Source organism: Bos mutus, chromosome 25, assembly GCF_027580195.1.
Source record: "Bos mutus isolate GX-2022 chromosome 25, NWIPB_WYAK_1.1, whole genome shotgun sequence".
Taxonomy (NCBI): domain Eukaryota; kingdom Metazoa; phylum Chordata; class Mammalia; order Artiodactyla; family Bovidae; genus Bos; species Bos mutus.
Genome location: NC_091641.1, coordinates 34,341,839 through 34,355,835, shown reverse-complemented (window position 1 = coordinate 34,355,835; position 13,997 = coordinate 34,341,839). Strand labels below are relative to the sequence as shown.

The 13,997-nt window shown below is 58.9% G+C and overlaps 1 protein-coding gene across 1 annotated transcript; it reads right to left on the bottom strand.

Moving 5' to 3' along the window:
- Positions 1–225: 225 nt before the first annotated feature.
- CARHSP1 (calcium regulated heat stable protein 1) lies at positions 226–13,403 on the bottom strand. Its single transcript, XM_070362311.1, has 4 exons — positions 13,299–13,403; positions 5,219–5,383; positions 4,434–4,556; positions 226–2,405 (listed from the first exon to the last, which is right to left on the bottom strand). Exons 2-4 carry the CDS (start codon positions 5,374–5,376, stop codon positions 2,243–2,245), a joined length of 444 nt encoding a protein of 147 aa, XP_070218412.1. The 5' UTR covers positions 5,377–5,383; positions 13,299–13,403; the 3' UTR covers positions 226–2,242.
- Positions 13,404–13,997: the final 594 nt, after the last annotated feature.

Below are 13,997 nucleotides of genomic sequence, written 5' to 3'. Positions count from 1 at the left end.
GTCACGAAGCCATATCCCTTTGCTCAGCTCACCTACATGTGAGGGTACTGATTAAGGAACAAGGCATGGATGATCCCACTTTCTTACTCATCCCCCCGAAAAAAAACTGAATGTATCAGCCTCCTTTGGGGAGATGCACCCCCCCTTTCCCACCCACCCCCCACCTGCTGGCTTCAAGGAAGAACTCCCCGCAGCCAGATTCCACCTTGACACAGAACGCCAGACTCTCCAACAAAACAGTTTATTGAGAAAGGTGCTGGTGAGAGGAAAGACCTGGAGTCAGGAATCCGGATTCTGTCCCCAGCTTGGTCACCAACACTATCCATCCTCCTAGAGCCTCTGGGATAACTCAAGATTGTGCTTTGAGTGGGGAGGGGTCCCTTCCAGCCCTCACAACACAAAGTGAGAATGGAGCATTTACAAAGGAGTCTCCCAGCAAGAGGACCCACGTGTCACCTGGAGGAGCAGATCCGACTTCCAGCCCACTAGCAGGCTGGTGGGGTCACGTGGAGCCCCAACCACGTACCAGGGTGAGGGCAAGGCAGCGAAGTCGCCTGAGGGAGCGGGTGGCAAAGACGCAGGCTCTCAACCTCAAGGATGGGTCTCTCAAGGATGAGTGACTTCACTCAAAGTGTGGTCCATACCCAACAGACAGGGGTCTCTGGGGGCCACCTGGGGACCGTCCAAGGCTGGAGGGGAGACGGCCACTGCGGACCAGCAGAAGGCAGAGTGGGGAAGACCCTTCAAGGGGGCACTGCAGGCCGGGAAAAAAGATCAGCTTCCTTAACTGTGACGTTTCACTGCGCACTTGTAACCAACATTTACTCGCCTACTTAAAAACAACTCCAGGGGTCATTTCGTGATGTATGGAAATATCAAATCGCTGTGTTGTGCACGGGGAACTAACATTGTGTTGTAAATCAGGCATACTTTAAAAAACACACACAACTCCATTGGTCCTCAGCAAAATAGCTCTGGCCTCCGACCCCCTCGCAGAAATTCAGATACACTGGATGAGGCCCCACTACCTTTCAAGGGCTCACGCCTCCCTGTATTGCCAAATGGACCCTTGACTACATATTTCATGGGTGTGGCCACATATTTCAAGATGTGTTAAATATGTTTTTCCCATATTTCCCAGCTATTTCTATTTTTAAATCACAACTAAAGCCGAACCAAGCCACACCAAAGGAAAGCCTTAAGGATCTGTTTACTGGAAATATCCACAAAGGTCTGCAATGTCAACAGTAAAGTGCAAACAGAACTGGCTCCGGTGAGAGCTTGAGTTCTTAAAGAAAAAAAAAAATCCTAAGCAGTTCACACCAATTTTCCTGAAAACACCACCAAAGGCCTATTTCTCCTTCAACTTGTGACTTGGCCAGGCTCCCAGGAAGCAAACCACCTGCTCTTTTCTAGATGGATCCCGAGAAAGGTCCCTTTGGAAACAAAGACCCTCCCCCTCTCCACACTCCCCACCCCTCCCCTCCACCTCCCGGATGGGTGGCTGAGCCAGGATCTCTCAACCAAAGACAGACAGGCAGGACCAGGCTTCAAAGAGAACGAGGACTCGCCTCTAAGCACACGGCTGCCACATGGAGGACTTAGGGCTGCCAGACGCGCAGCTGTTTCACCTCCTGCTGCAGAGACACCAAGACGCCCCGTGCTCCCCGCCCCCAGCCCCTTGGAACAACCAGCTCAGAACCAGAAGTCTGCTCTGCCCAGGGCCAAGGAGAGGCTCACGCATGTGGGCGGAGGGCGGGGTGGTGCGCATGCTCCGGGTGAAAATTCTTCCTGGGAAATCACTCAGGGTCCATGTCACTACCCAGAGGACCAATCTGGGGGTTCTCAGCCTTCAATTCCGGGGCGGGGGCGGGGGCAGGGGCGGGGGGAGCGGTTGTGGGAGGGACTGCGGGCCAGGGAAGACGCCCGACCCGGCCCCTGGGCGGGGCTCAGACCCTCCACTCAGCCACCAGGGAGCGCCTCTCCTTTTTCAATGCTTTTAATGTTTTTCAGATGATGAGGTGTTGGTTGCGGTGGTCGGAGGCTTGCTGGTGGCCGAGGGCACCCCCGTGCCTTCCCCTGTCTCCAACCCCTTCCTCCAGGAGACACTTGACAGGGACCACGCTCCCCCCCCTTTCAGATGCCCCATCTCAAGTGGCACAGTTGTCCTCTCTCGTCTGGTCCTGCCTCCTGCCCCGGGTGTCTCCCCAGAGCTGGGGAGCCAGGGTGCCTCCGGCCGCTCCTAGGAACTGACGACGTGGCCGGACCAGGTCTCGTGCTTGGTGCCCGGCGCCAGGTGGGTGATGACCACCTCCACGGCCTGCAGCTTCTCGTTCTTGGGCGGGATGGAGCACATCTTATAGGTGACCTCGTCGCCTTCCATGGGGACGTACTCCCCCTCCACGCTGCGGGGCGAGGAGAGACACTCAGGGCTGGCGCTGGGAGAAGCCGGGACACCGGCCCTGGGAGAGGAGCTGCCCTCCCACCCCTGCCCCTGGGGGAGGAGCTGCCCCCAACCCTGCCCCACCACCAGGCGGAGCCACTGGGGCCCTCGGTCGTGACTGAGGGTCCCCTGACCCAATCAGCTCCTTTCCCGGGACCTCTGCTGTGGAGACAGAGATGGAGCCCCGCCCCCAGGTATGCTCACAGGGCAGTTACACATGGGCACCCTGGGGCTTATGGCTGGAAGAGCCAGGAGAGACAGTCTTGAGCCTAAGAATCAGAGTTGGGGAATGACTCCACGGGGGTTTCCTGAGCAGCAGCCACAACCCCTTGCCCGGTCCAGGAGTCCTGGAAACCAGGCTGCACCTCTGCTGTTCAGCTCCTCAGAATCCCATGGAGCCTTCCAGAAAGTCCTTTTCCCTCTTTTTCTACAGGACATGAGCCACCATCTCACCCGGGATGAAGAGGTCCCCATCTTGATGCCCCCTTGGCTTTACCCACTGCCCCCCACCCCCCAGGAGGAATATCCCCTTCGGATCCTGAAGGCCAAGTCCAGTGAGCTCTCCCCTGGGACTATAATATGGCCTTGATTGAAGAATCACATTGCAAATGGAGCTGCCCTCTTTGCTGTGGCCACCAGGAAGCTCAGGAGTAAAGGTGCAGCCCACTACTAGCAGTGAAACCAAATGCCATCTTTCTTCTCTGCCCCAACCCCCTGCTTTCCTTACTAATTTTTCTTGGCTCATTGTGTCTATCCTTGTCAACCACTATAACTCCTTCCAGAATAAGAGCCAATATAGATATGTACTTCTACATCCACGTATGATTCATATGTATGTCAAAAGGCGTTGCTTTAGCAGTGTCCTCGTGTCTACATTGTACAGGGGGTCTATGAAGACCAGGTGTGTAGGGATGTTGGAAGAGAGTAAGAAAGGGTAACTCTCCCATCTCAGCAGACATTTGCAAAAGGAGCCTAATTTCAAAACATGGTTTCTACATATTGTCAGGCCTGCTGTGTGGGGTACTTTGCCTGCCACTGACAAAAAGATTGGGGTGGGGGTTGCTGAGGTCAAAGATGGGGATGGGGTAGGGATGCCGATTAGGTCCCCACAAACCTGCAGGCTGCTTAGAAGACCAGAGGTGGAGGCCAGCCTGCAGGGCGCCCTCCAGCCCCAAGGCTGAGGATGTGTGGGCCCCACCCTGGGTGCCCCCCACCTCCTCTCCCTGCCAGGGTTTTCAGACACTCAGGAAGGAAGGACGTCAGTGAGCAAGAGGCAGTAGAGAGGGTCCAGCCCCACACTTCCTTCCTGGAGCAGAGTTCAGTCACCCCCCAGCCTCACCAGGGCAGGGCCCCCAGGGCGAGTGCAAGCACCCACCCCCAGGCCAAACACAGGCTCACAGGACTCCCAGGGACACCCAGGCCTGCCCGCCAGACACACACAGGCATTCAGACCCACCCCAAAGTGAAAGTGAAAGTCACTAAGTCATGTCCGACTCTTTGTGACCCCATGGACTACAATCCATGGAATTCTCCAGGCCAGAATACTGGAGTGGGTAGCCTTTCCCTTTTCCAGGGGATCTTCCTAACCCAGGGATCAAACCCAGGTCTCCCACATTGCAGGCAGATTCTTCACCAGCTGAGCCACCAGGGAAAGCCAAAGGAGGTTCTCACCTCACACGCACAGATACACAGAGACACGCACACACGCAGAAACACACACAGAGACACGTGCGCAGACATATGCACACAGAGACACACACGTGTGCACACCCACAGACACACACACACACAGTCGCCTCCAGTGTCTCACACGCTGCCACCACCACGTACAGACTCACGCCCTCAGCCCTGAACACTGTCACACAAGCCTGGCCCACACAACCTCATCACACTTGGCACCCACCCAGCAGAGTTCACACACTCCCCCTGCCTCCTCCAGGCCACGGCGCCCATCCTAGCCCCAGAGCACCCGGATCAGCTGCTGACTCACTCGGAGATATGCAGGAAGATGTCGGGGCCGCCGTCAGCCGGGGTGATGAAGCCGTGGCCCTTGGACCGACAGAAGCATTTGCAGACTCCTTTGTAGACCGGGCCCTGGGAAGCCCGCACCGTCCTGACAGAGAGTGTGGAGAGCATGAGGGGCCCCCACCAGCCCTCTAGGACAGCCCCCTGCTCTCAGAGCACACCCAGCTCTTCCCAGTTCCCACCCACAGCTGTGCCCCAGGGCATTCTGGGCAGGGCCGCCATGCACAGTTGTGCAGGTTACACACTGCACAACTCTGGGAGCCACTCAGAGACCCTGGTGACAGTGACTCTCTGAATGATGCTGGCAAACTTTTCTCAGGCCTCAGTTTCCCTGTCTGAGCAAAATCCCCCTGAGCATCCCTCCCTCTGAAGGCTAACTTAACAACAGCCTCCACATGTTGGCCTGAGCTTTGCACCTGCCAGGCACCATGTGGGTCTCCTGCAGCACAGTGGCCACCCTGCTACCGTCCCCGTTTTGCAGCTGATAAGGTCAAGGGCTCCCAGGGAAAAGGGACTGGTGTGTGGTTAAAGCCCGATGATCTAAGACCCCAGCGATTTCCTATCTCTGGCCACCCTCACCCCTCACCCACAGCTCACGACAGGCTCAAGGAGGGGCCTGGGGGCGGTGCGGTGCGGGGTTTACAAGGTGCCTGCCCAGCTTCTCACCATCATCCCCTTCCCAATCCACAAGTTTCCCATGTGATAGACAGGGACGCAGAGGCGACCTGTCCGGGGAAGCCCGAGACTCACGCTGAGAAGGTCCTGGTGCGGCGAGTAGGCAGTGGGCTCGGCACCACGTTGCCCCGAAGGGGGGACGGTGAGCGATCCCGGGCCTGTTGGGTGTCCAGCAGCCCAGTCGAGGACTGGTGGGTGGGGGGCTGGGATGGAGGAGGAGGCTCAGATGACATGGCTGACCTGGAGAGAGACGGGGGCTCTCAGGGACTCACGCCTTGCTAGGGGGGCTCTCCAGATGCCTCCCCACGCTCACGCCAGACAGTGTGTCATCTGAGACTTGAATATTCCTCTGGCTGTGGAATGCAGGCTCCAGGCTCACTCGGCGTGGACGTCACCTGCTCCAGAAACGTGCCCGCTCGTCCCAGTCGGGGCAGGCGCCTGGTCTGCGCTCCTGTTGCAGCCGTGTGCCTCCCTCTATGACAGCTCCTCACAAAAACGCCACGAGGACACCACTGGCCCCCCCTTTGTCCCCAGGACACACAGCACAGGCTCTGGCACACACAGCGTGCGTGCGAGCTAAGCTGCTTCAGTCGTGCCCGACTCTTTGCAACCCTATGGACTATATAGCCCACCAGGCTCCTCTGTCCATGGGATTCCCCAGCAAGAATAATAGAGTGGGTAGCTATTCCCTTCTTCAAGGGATCTTCCTGACCCAGGGAACAAACTCGAGTCTCTTAGGTCTCCTGCATTAGCAGGCAGGTTCTTTACCACTAGCGCCACCCGGGAAGCCCTGGCACACTCAGGCACTTGGCAAATTCTTGAGAAAGAGAGGGAGGGAGAGAGAGAAAAAGGAAGGAGAGAGGGAGGGAGGCAGACAGGACACGCAGGAATGCTTCAGTGCCAACCACCTGGATGAGGACTCGGCCACTCATCAAACATTTCCCAACTCCTACTAAGTGCCGGGCACTATGGGGAAGGGGAAGCGAAAAAGGGACTCGCACTCAGTGCTCCTTCAGGAAACTCGGGGACACAAATCAAAAAGGGCTCGGACCCCAAGTCAAGTCCGCGTCCAGGAGGAACCCTGAGGGGGCAGGGGGAGTGGGCAGGGGCATTTCAAAGGCAGCATCTCCAGCCACCAGGCCCCTGACTCAGATCCAGGCCTTAAAGTTCATTTCCACCCAGCCTGAGTCTCTGACTGCTGCTGAGAAATGGAATTCCCTCTGTGACCCCTAACACACATCAGACGCCAGGGGCAGACCCAGCTGGAGAGAGAGGATCTACATTCCTGTCTTGAGAGCAGCACATGGCCACTGTACCCAACTTGCTGGTGGCCTTGGCTCAAGGCCATGAAGAAAGAGCCAAAGCCCAAGACCCAAAGGGCCTTGGCTGAGTCCCTTCCGCTGTCTGGGATCAACTGTGCACATCGGTGCAGCTGGGTGGGCGTCATGCAGCACCTGCTCAGGGCTGGTGTCGGGGATTCAGGTGGGGCAGGTGCGGGCCCCCCGGCCCCAGGATGGAGAGGAGCCTGACTAGATATCATCCCCCTTCATTCCCAGGATGTCACCTCCCCCCGCCATTCACAGGGAGTGGTGGGGCAGGAGCTGCTCTGCTGGGTTCTGAGAGGTTCACACAAGGTTTTCATATTTAAAGCACGAGCTATCTTTTAAACATCCCAGAGGTTTGCCCCCCTCCCCCAGGCAACGTTTCCAGCTAGGTTTGAGAAATCTAGCAGCTCTGACAACCAGAGCCTCCAGCCCACCTCCCTACCACCACCCCCATCCCCCGCCACTGCCCTGGCTTTCCTGGTCTGCAGGCATTTATGTGGCCCAGAGCACCAGCTTTCAATCTGCATCGCCCAGCAATGCCCCTCTGCCCCCAACCCAAACTGCCTGAGAGCCAGGCCTGATTCCTCAGGGGACAGGCCCACCTCTGCCCCCCAAGAGGACGAACTGGCTCCCTCCATGTGGCCCCGAAGCCCCCTACACACTCCCCTTTCAGGACTCAGCTCCGTCTGGCTGGGAGGGGAGACAGCCAGCTGGCTCCCTGGAGGAAGCGACATAGTACCTCCTGACCCTTCTCTCAGCTGCGCCCGCGGCCAGGGAGGACCGCGAGTCCCGGGAGCCCCCACCTCAGAAAGGCCCCGGCAGCTTGGGGTCAAGGCTCCAGCATGACCCACCAGCACAGGTCATAGAGTCCTAGAATGTTCCAATGCCTGGGGTTCTGGGAAGGGGGCCGGTTCAGAAAAAGGGAGGGCCCCACACCCAGGACAGCCGGTAGGAACCACTGAAACCTGAGGACACCAGGGTGAGGTGGGGAACAGCCCTCCCCACTCCCACCCAAAATCTCCCTCTTTCCCCTGCTGTCAGGAACCTCTGACTTTAAATCCCACCCTTCCAGCTCTTGGGCAAGTTACTTGACCTCTCTGGACCTTGGTTTCTGTATCTGGAACCTAGAGATTTTTTTTAACAGTCCTGACTTTACACCAGCGTCAGTAAGTTGAAATGACATAATACATGTTTTAAGCATTCTGCACACCCTCCACCCAGTACGAGTGAGCATTTAAGGATCAGCTACAATTGTTGTTATAACCGTAATCATAAAGTCATTCAACAAACATGCGCCTGATGGCAGGCCCTGTTTTTAGGCAGTAGAGACTCAGACAGCAGGGCTTCCCTGGTGGTCCAGTAGTTAAGAATCCACCTGCCAGGGCAGGGGACACAGGTTCAATCCCTGGTCTGGGAAGATTCCACATGCTGTGGGGCAACTAAGCCCACGAGTCACAACTACTGAGTCCGTGCTCGGCAACAAGAGAAGCCAACGCGACAAGAAGCCCGTGCACTACAAGTTAGACCCAGCAAAGCCAAAAAGGGTAAGCAAACAAACAAGAGTGGGCCATTTGTAAAACAGGGGCAGGTTCTCCCAGTGTGGAAACAGCCTGTGCAAAGACCCTGAGGTTGGCAGGGGCAGGTGTGACTAAAGGCCAGCAAGGACACTGGGGGTTGGGGGATCGCTGGGGAAGGAAGGGTGAGAGGCAGGAGATGGGTGGGTGGAGGGGCAGGCCAGCTCAGGAATTAGGGCATCATCGTCATCCCCACGGGTCTCCACTCTTCTTGCTCATGTCCATCCATCTGACTGTTCCCCCCTCCCCACCTCCCTGTAAAGCAGGTCTCAGCTGGGGCCCCCTTCTCTCTCCTCCCCAGCCCCTTTGACTCTCCCAGGACACCCAGTCCTGCAGAGATTCCAATGGAAGCCCCCGGCTTGGGGACAGAGCAGGGTCCCCCTGACCAGCCTCAGGACCGGGAGCCCCCACTGGCGTTCACGTGCACCGTGAGCTGGGCGCCCTGCACAGTTGTGCCGCAGGTCCGGGCTGCGCGCATGCGCACTTGGCCATGGGAGAAAATGAGGCACGGAGGACTGCAGAGCCTCCAGGAGAGAGTCGGGGAAGGGAGCAAGGGCTTCAACCACCACCCTGCCCGCGCCTCCAGAGGGCCATCCGTGCAGAGCACAGCTGAAGCCGGTGTAGACCTGGACGGGAGCCAGCCACCCCCACCGGCCTGCGGGGGTGGGGGACAGGGACAGGGAGGAGTGAAGGGCCTCTGTGTGGGAAAGCCTGGGTTAAAGTCCAGCTATAAGGAAACCAGCTCGTGGAGCGGGGAGCCAGTCACCCAGAAGCCGGCTCTGGGGTCGGCTGCGGCCCCCCCCAAACACAGATGGGGGCGCTGGGTGTGCAGCACCCCCCCACTCTCACACTTCCAACCAGCAACTGCTCTCCCAGTAACGCCAGCGGGGGGCCTTGAAGCTGACCCTGGAGGAGGCAGGGCCCACCCTCTGCCACTAGCCCCTGCTCCGGGACCTCTCACCTCCCTACAGCTTCATCAACTCCCTACAGCTGCAGGCAGTCTGCAGAGGGTCGCCTGAGACTGAGGCTCTAGGCCAGACCTGAGATGGGCTTCAGGCTTGCAGCAAATTCAGACCAGGTGTCATGCCCAAGGCCTGTTACGGCTGCTGAGCTGTGTGCACACGTTTCTGCATGAGTGCATGCACATGTGTATATGTGTGTGGCTGTGTGTGTGGTGCACGTGTATGTGTACACATGCATGTGTGTGAAGCCAGGCACACAAGTGCGTGCATACATGTGAACACCAATGGACTGGGCAGGGAGGGGTGCAGGGAGCCACCCAGCCCCCAACACCAGCAAGGCCTTTACCCTGGGAAAGGGCAGGAAGGGGGCCTCAGCCCAAAATAGCCTGGGAATTTCCCACAGGCCTATGGGTCCTCCAGGAAGGTTCACAGAGCTCAGCCGGGCACCAGGCTCTGGTCTTCCCAGCCCCTCTTCCACCAACCCACACATCCAGGGACTGGAGACCTACCCAGTCCTGCAGAGCCCCTGCCATCCTGCCCTCTGGGCCTCAAGCCCCACCAGTCATATCAAGGGCAAGTCTGAAGCTTCCCTGGTGGCTCAGTGGATAAGAATCCGCCTGCCAATACAGGAGACACAGGTTCGATCCCTGGTCCAGAGGAGCAACTAAGCCCGTGTGCCAAAACTATTTAGCCTGTGCTCTAGAGCCCAGGAGCCACAACCTCTGAAGCCCCAGTCCCCGAGAGCCTGTGCTCCACAACAAGAGAAGCTAAGCGACAATGAGAATTCCTTGCACCACAACCAAAGAGTAGCCCCCTCTCACCTCAATGAGAGAAAAGCCCGCGCAGCAACAAAGACACAACACAGCCAAAATAAAATAAATAAATAAGGACAAGTCTGTCTTAAGCCATGTAACTGGTTGCTGACTCCAGGAAGGGATCCTTGGCAGTGCTATCAATCATTTACACTTTAGTGAGACGTTTGCAGTTCATTTCACAAGGCTCCTCCATTCTTGGTAGCTTTCAGGCCCTGGAGGGCAGAAAGATAGGGGTGGGAGAAAGAACTGAGCTTCTTTCTCAGCCTGGCAGCAAAGCCAGATCCCATCAAGCCTACTCTGAAAAATGGGGTGTGGAGCCTTCCCTGGGTTTCTGGATGGGGGAGGCCAGGGCAGGGTACCATGTTCAGATACCTCCTAGCCAGGAGGCCAGGCCCCTGCCGGCAGGTGGGAATGAGTTCCACCCACACGATGGATAGGAACAGCACAGAACACTTTCTTAAGACAGGTATGGGGTCCCACATTCTGCATTTCTAAGGAGCTCCCACCAGCAAGGCAAGATTGACATGGAGTAGTACTGGTTATGGGGTTACTGGCCCGGCCCACCTCTCAGCCTGCATAAGAGGGCCACCAGATGAGTCACAAAGTCACCCTAGTCCACCCAGGTGCCTCACCTGTAAACTGAGGAAGAGACGCCGCCCTTCCCCTCTCCACCTCCAGCGCAACTGAGGCCCAACCCCGCAGATTGGGGGCACTTGGGCCGAACGGGTCAGTAGGACAGCGGGGTCCCAGGAAACAGGAAGAGGTTCACGAAAAGAGCCCCGAAGTGGGCCTGGGCTGCATTGCCCTCCGCTGCGCTGGGGAGAGCGGGGCTCAGATCGGGGAGAGAGGGGTCAGGGGGCAGGGGGAAAGAGAGAAGGGGAGGGGAGGGGCCAGTGGGCGGGGACAAGGCGAGGGGCGGGGCGAGGTGCCAGAAAGGGCGTGGCCAGGTAGAGGGGCAGGGCTCGGGCAGGAAGGGCGTGGCCATGGAGGGGCGGGGCTCGTGGCAGGGGAGGGGCGGTGCCAGGGAGAGGGGAGAGGCTCGGGGCCAGGAAGGGCGGGGCCAGGGAGAGTGGCAGTGCCTGGGAGAGGGGCGAGGACTTGGGAGGGGGAAGTGGAGCCTGGCAACGGGAGGTGGGAGGGGTCGAGGGGAGGTCAGGGGTCCAGGGGAGTTGGGGGGATGGAATCAGGGGAGGGAGCGCGAGGGAGAGGCGGCCTGGCTGGAGCTGGCCGCGCCGCAGCAGAGAGAAATACGAACACGGCACCGAGGTGCATCTGAGATGTCCGTGCATCTCAGTGGGGGTGGGGGTGGGGGGCAAGCCCAGCTGGGAACTGTTCGGCCGCCCGGGAGTGCTGGGAAGAGGCCGGAAACCCGAGGACTAGCGACCGGGAAGCCAAGGCGCCCTCCGGCACAGGCCCGCCGTTAGCGTGCCCGGCACGGCCCGGCCCACGGCCTGGGAGGCGCCCAAGCCCCTGTGGGTAACTCGAGGCCGATTCTGCATCCCCATCCCATCGCCCCCACTTCCAGCCTTCCTGTATTCCATCTTCGCCTCCATCCAGGGCTTCGATCAGACCTGAGTCTCAGGCCTAATTGTGCTCTTCGCTCCCTCTGTGACCCCCCCTGGCAAGCGACCTCCCCCGTTCCTGGCCTCAGTCTCCCCATCTGTCAAATGGGACGGTCCTGGTGTAGCCTCCCAGCCTGGCGGACGGAGGGTGTTGTATAGGAGGGTGCCAGATACAAAGGCTTCAGGCAACAATAGTCGAGCCGCTAATGGTAGCACTGCCAGGTTCCGGCCGTCTAGAATAATCCCTCCCACGTCCGTCTCTGCTGATGGGACACAAACCGAATGCCCTGAATGCCCTGACTTTGCCACTCGGTGAGACAAAGACCGTTCCCCTCCCGAGAGGGCCTCCCTCTTCCCTCAGAGCCCGGCGATGGGCCTGGCCCAGCTTTTCCCGAGCTTTTCTCGGGGCCGGGCTTCGCGATACTACAGGCCCTGTTTCTGCTCTGTTGGGGCTCCGGAGGGTGATAAAGACCACAGCATTAAGAACCCACGGCCATCAAGGCTGCCCGGGAAAGGCGAGCATAGAGGGGGTTTGGAGAAGGTCCCTGGCCCCGAGGAAGGGGCGCCTGCTTCAAGCCCTACAGGGGCCATGGGGAAGTCATTCCTGGCAGAGGAGTCCGCAGGGACACAGGCTCAGGGACAAGGAGGGAGAGCGGGTGCCAGAAAAGGGCTGGGACGGTCTGGCTGGGGGAGGGAGATAACAGAAAACTCTGGTGAAGAGTTTGGGACTGAAACGACAACGAGGACATCAATAGGCGATTTTAAGCCTGGGGTTGATTTGAACCTGTTTTTACAAGTTCCCCCTGCGTTCAGGGTAGAGAAAAATATTGGAGGGGCAAGACTGGGAACGAAGAGACCAAGAAATATATATATATATATATATATATATATTTTTTTTTTTTTTTAAAGCAAGTGAAAAATGTAACAGTAGCTAAAGCTCTCCCACCGCAGTCCTGGGTCAGCCATCTCCTTTTATTCTCACACACCCCGTTACGGTAGGGAAACTTACATCCCCAGCCTACAGATGAGGAAACGGAGGCTAAGAGAAGCCCTCTATGTTGCAGTGAGACCCTCCTGCCTGTGGGAACAGAGATCGCGCCTGGAGGGGGCTGAAATCCGGCCCCCCACCCTACTCCCAATACATACATCCACTCCAACCCCAGATAAGCTGTTGGGGGCTTCCTTTTTAGAAATCAAAACAAAAAACCGTTGCATTTCCGGCCTGAAAACTTGGGCTGCCAAAGAGGCCGGCAGGGAGGGAGCCCGTGGGCGCGAGTGAAGTTTCTCTGCACAGCCCCGGGGGCCCCCCCATCCAGACGCAAACACCCCGGGTGAGCGCCCGGCGACTCCTCCTCCCTAGAGGCGGCCAATCGCACGGCGCCAGGATGTCCCCCCTCCCTCCCCAACCTCCTCGCCAGGCCTGGCAGCGGTCCCACCGCCGAGCCCGCAGCTGGCGCGGCCAGGCCTGGCTGGGGGCTGGCTCCACCTCCCCGAGCGGCGCCCCCGCCCCGCGCGAGTCACCCCATCTAGCTCCATCCAGCGAAAGCAAGGGGAGGGGTGGGGGTGGGGGCGCGGGAGGAGGAGAACAGGGTTTTTTTTTTCTGCACCAAGAAAACAGGTGGCCAGGCGGGAAATGCAACCAGACGTCCGCCCGAAATCCCGCGGGCTGCTGCCACACCCACCATCCTCCAGGCAGGGATGAGTAACCCGCGCTGCCCAAACAGGCCACTGCCGCCCGGCCATTTCCGAGGGGCCCAGAGACCCAGCCGGAGAGCTGGAAGACCCTCCAGAGTGGGGGTGAATGGGGGGCAGCGGGGGCAGAAGAGGCCGAGGTCCCATGCCCGAGGATGTTGGGCCTCCATCGGGGCGAGGGCACCCCCACCACGCCCCTCTGGGGTCCTCAGAGAAGCTCCCTACCTGGCTATCCGCTCCGCTCCACCAGGCGCTCAGCTCCAACTGCGGGGAACCGAGCTGGGGAGGGGGCGTGGTTGGCGGGGCGGGCTTGCCGCGCCCCGGCCCCTGACCCCGCCCCCGGGAGCTCTCGGCCAATGGGGCCGAGGCCTCGAGGAGGGGCGGGGCGGGCGGGACCAGTCCCTACGGGACCTTTGTGTCCGCGCGCGGGACTGGCGGGAGCGCGGGGCGCATGGCCTGGGGCGGGTGGGTAGGGGGTGGCCCGGGCTCTCGTCTGTACTGCACAGCCCCGGCCGGAAGTCTCCCGAGAAAAAAGGAGAGCATCTGGTCGTCGCGCCCGAGCGAGTCCCTCCCCGAGCCGAGGGCGTCGGATTTGGTCCCCGACCTGACCTTCGCTCCAGAATCCTGATGGGCCCCGGGAACCTCCTCCGTTTTAGCAGAAAGAAAAAGATACAGGTATGAAGAGAAGAGATGAAGAGAGTGGCCGAAGGGAGAAAAAGCAAACCAAAAAAAATGCAAAGAAAGAACAACAACGAAACTGGGAGAACTGATTTCATCCCTTTTGTTTTTAGTTTCAGCTCCTTGAGTCCTCTGTGTCTGCAGGTAAATGAACTTACTCCCATCTTACAGGAGAGAAAACCGAGGCACAGACAGGTGACCCATCTCCTCACACCCAGCAAGTCAGAGCAGGCCCTGAAAGGAAAG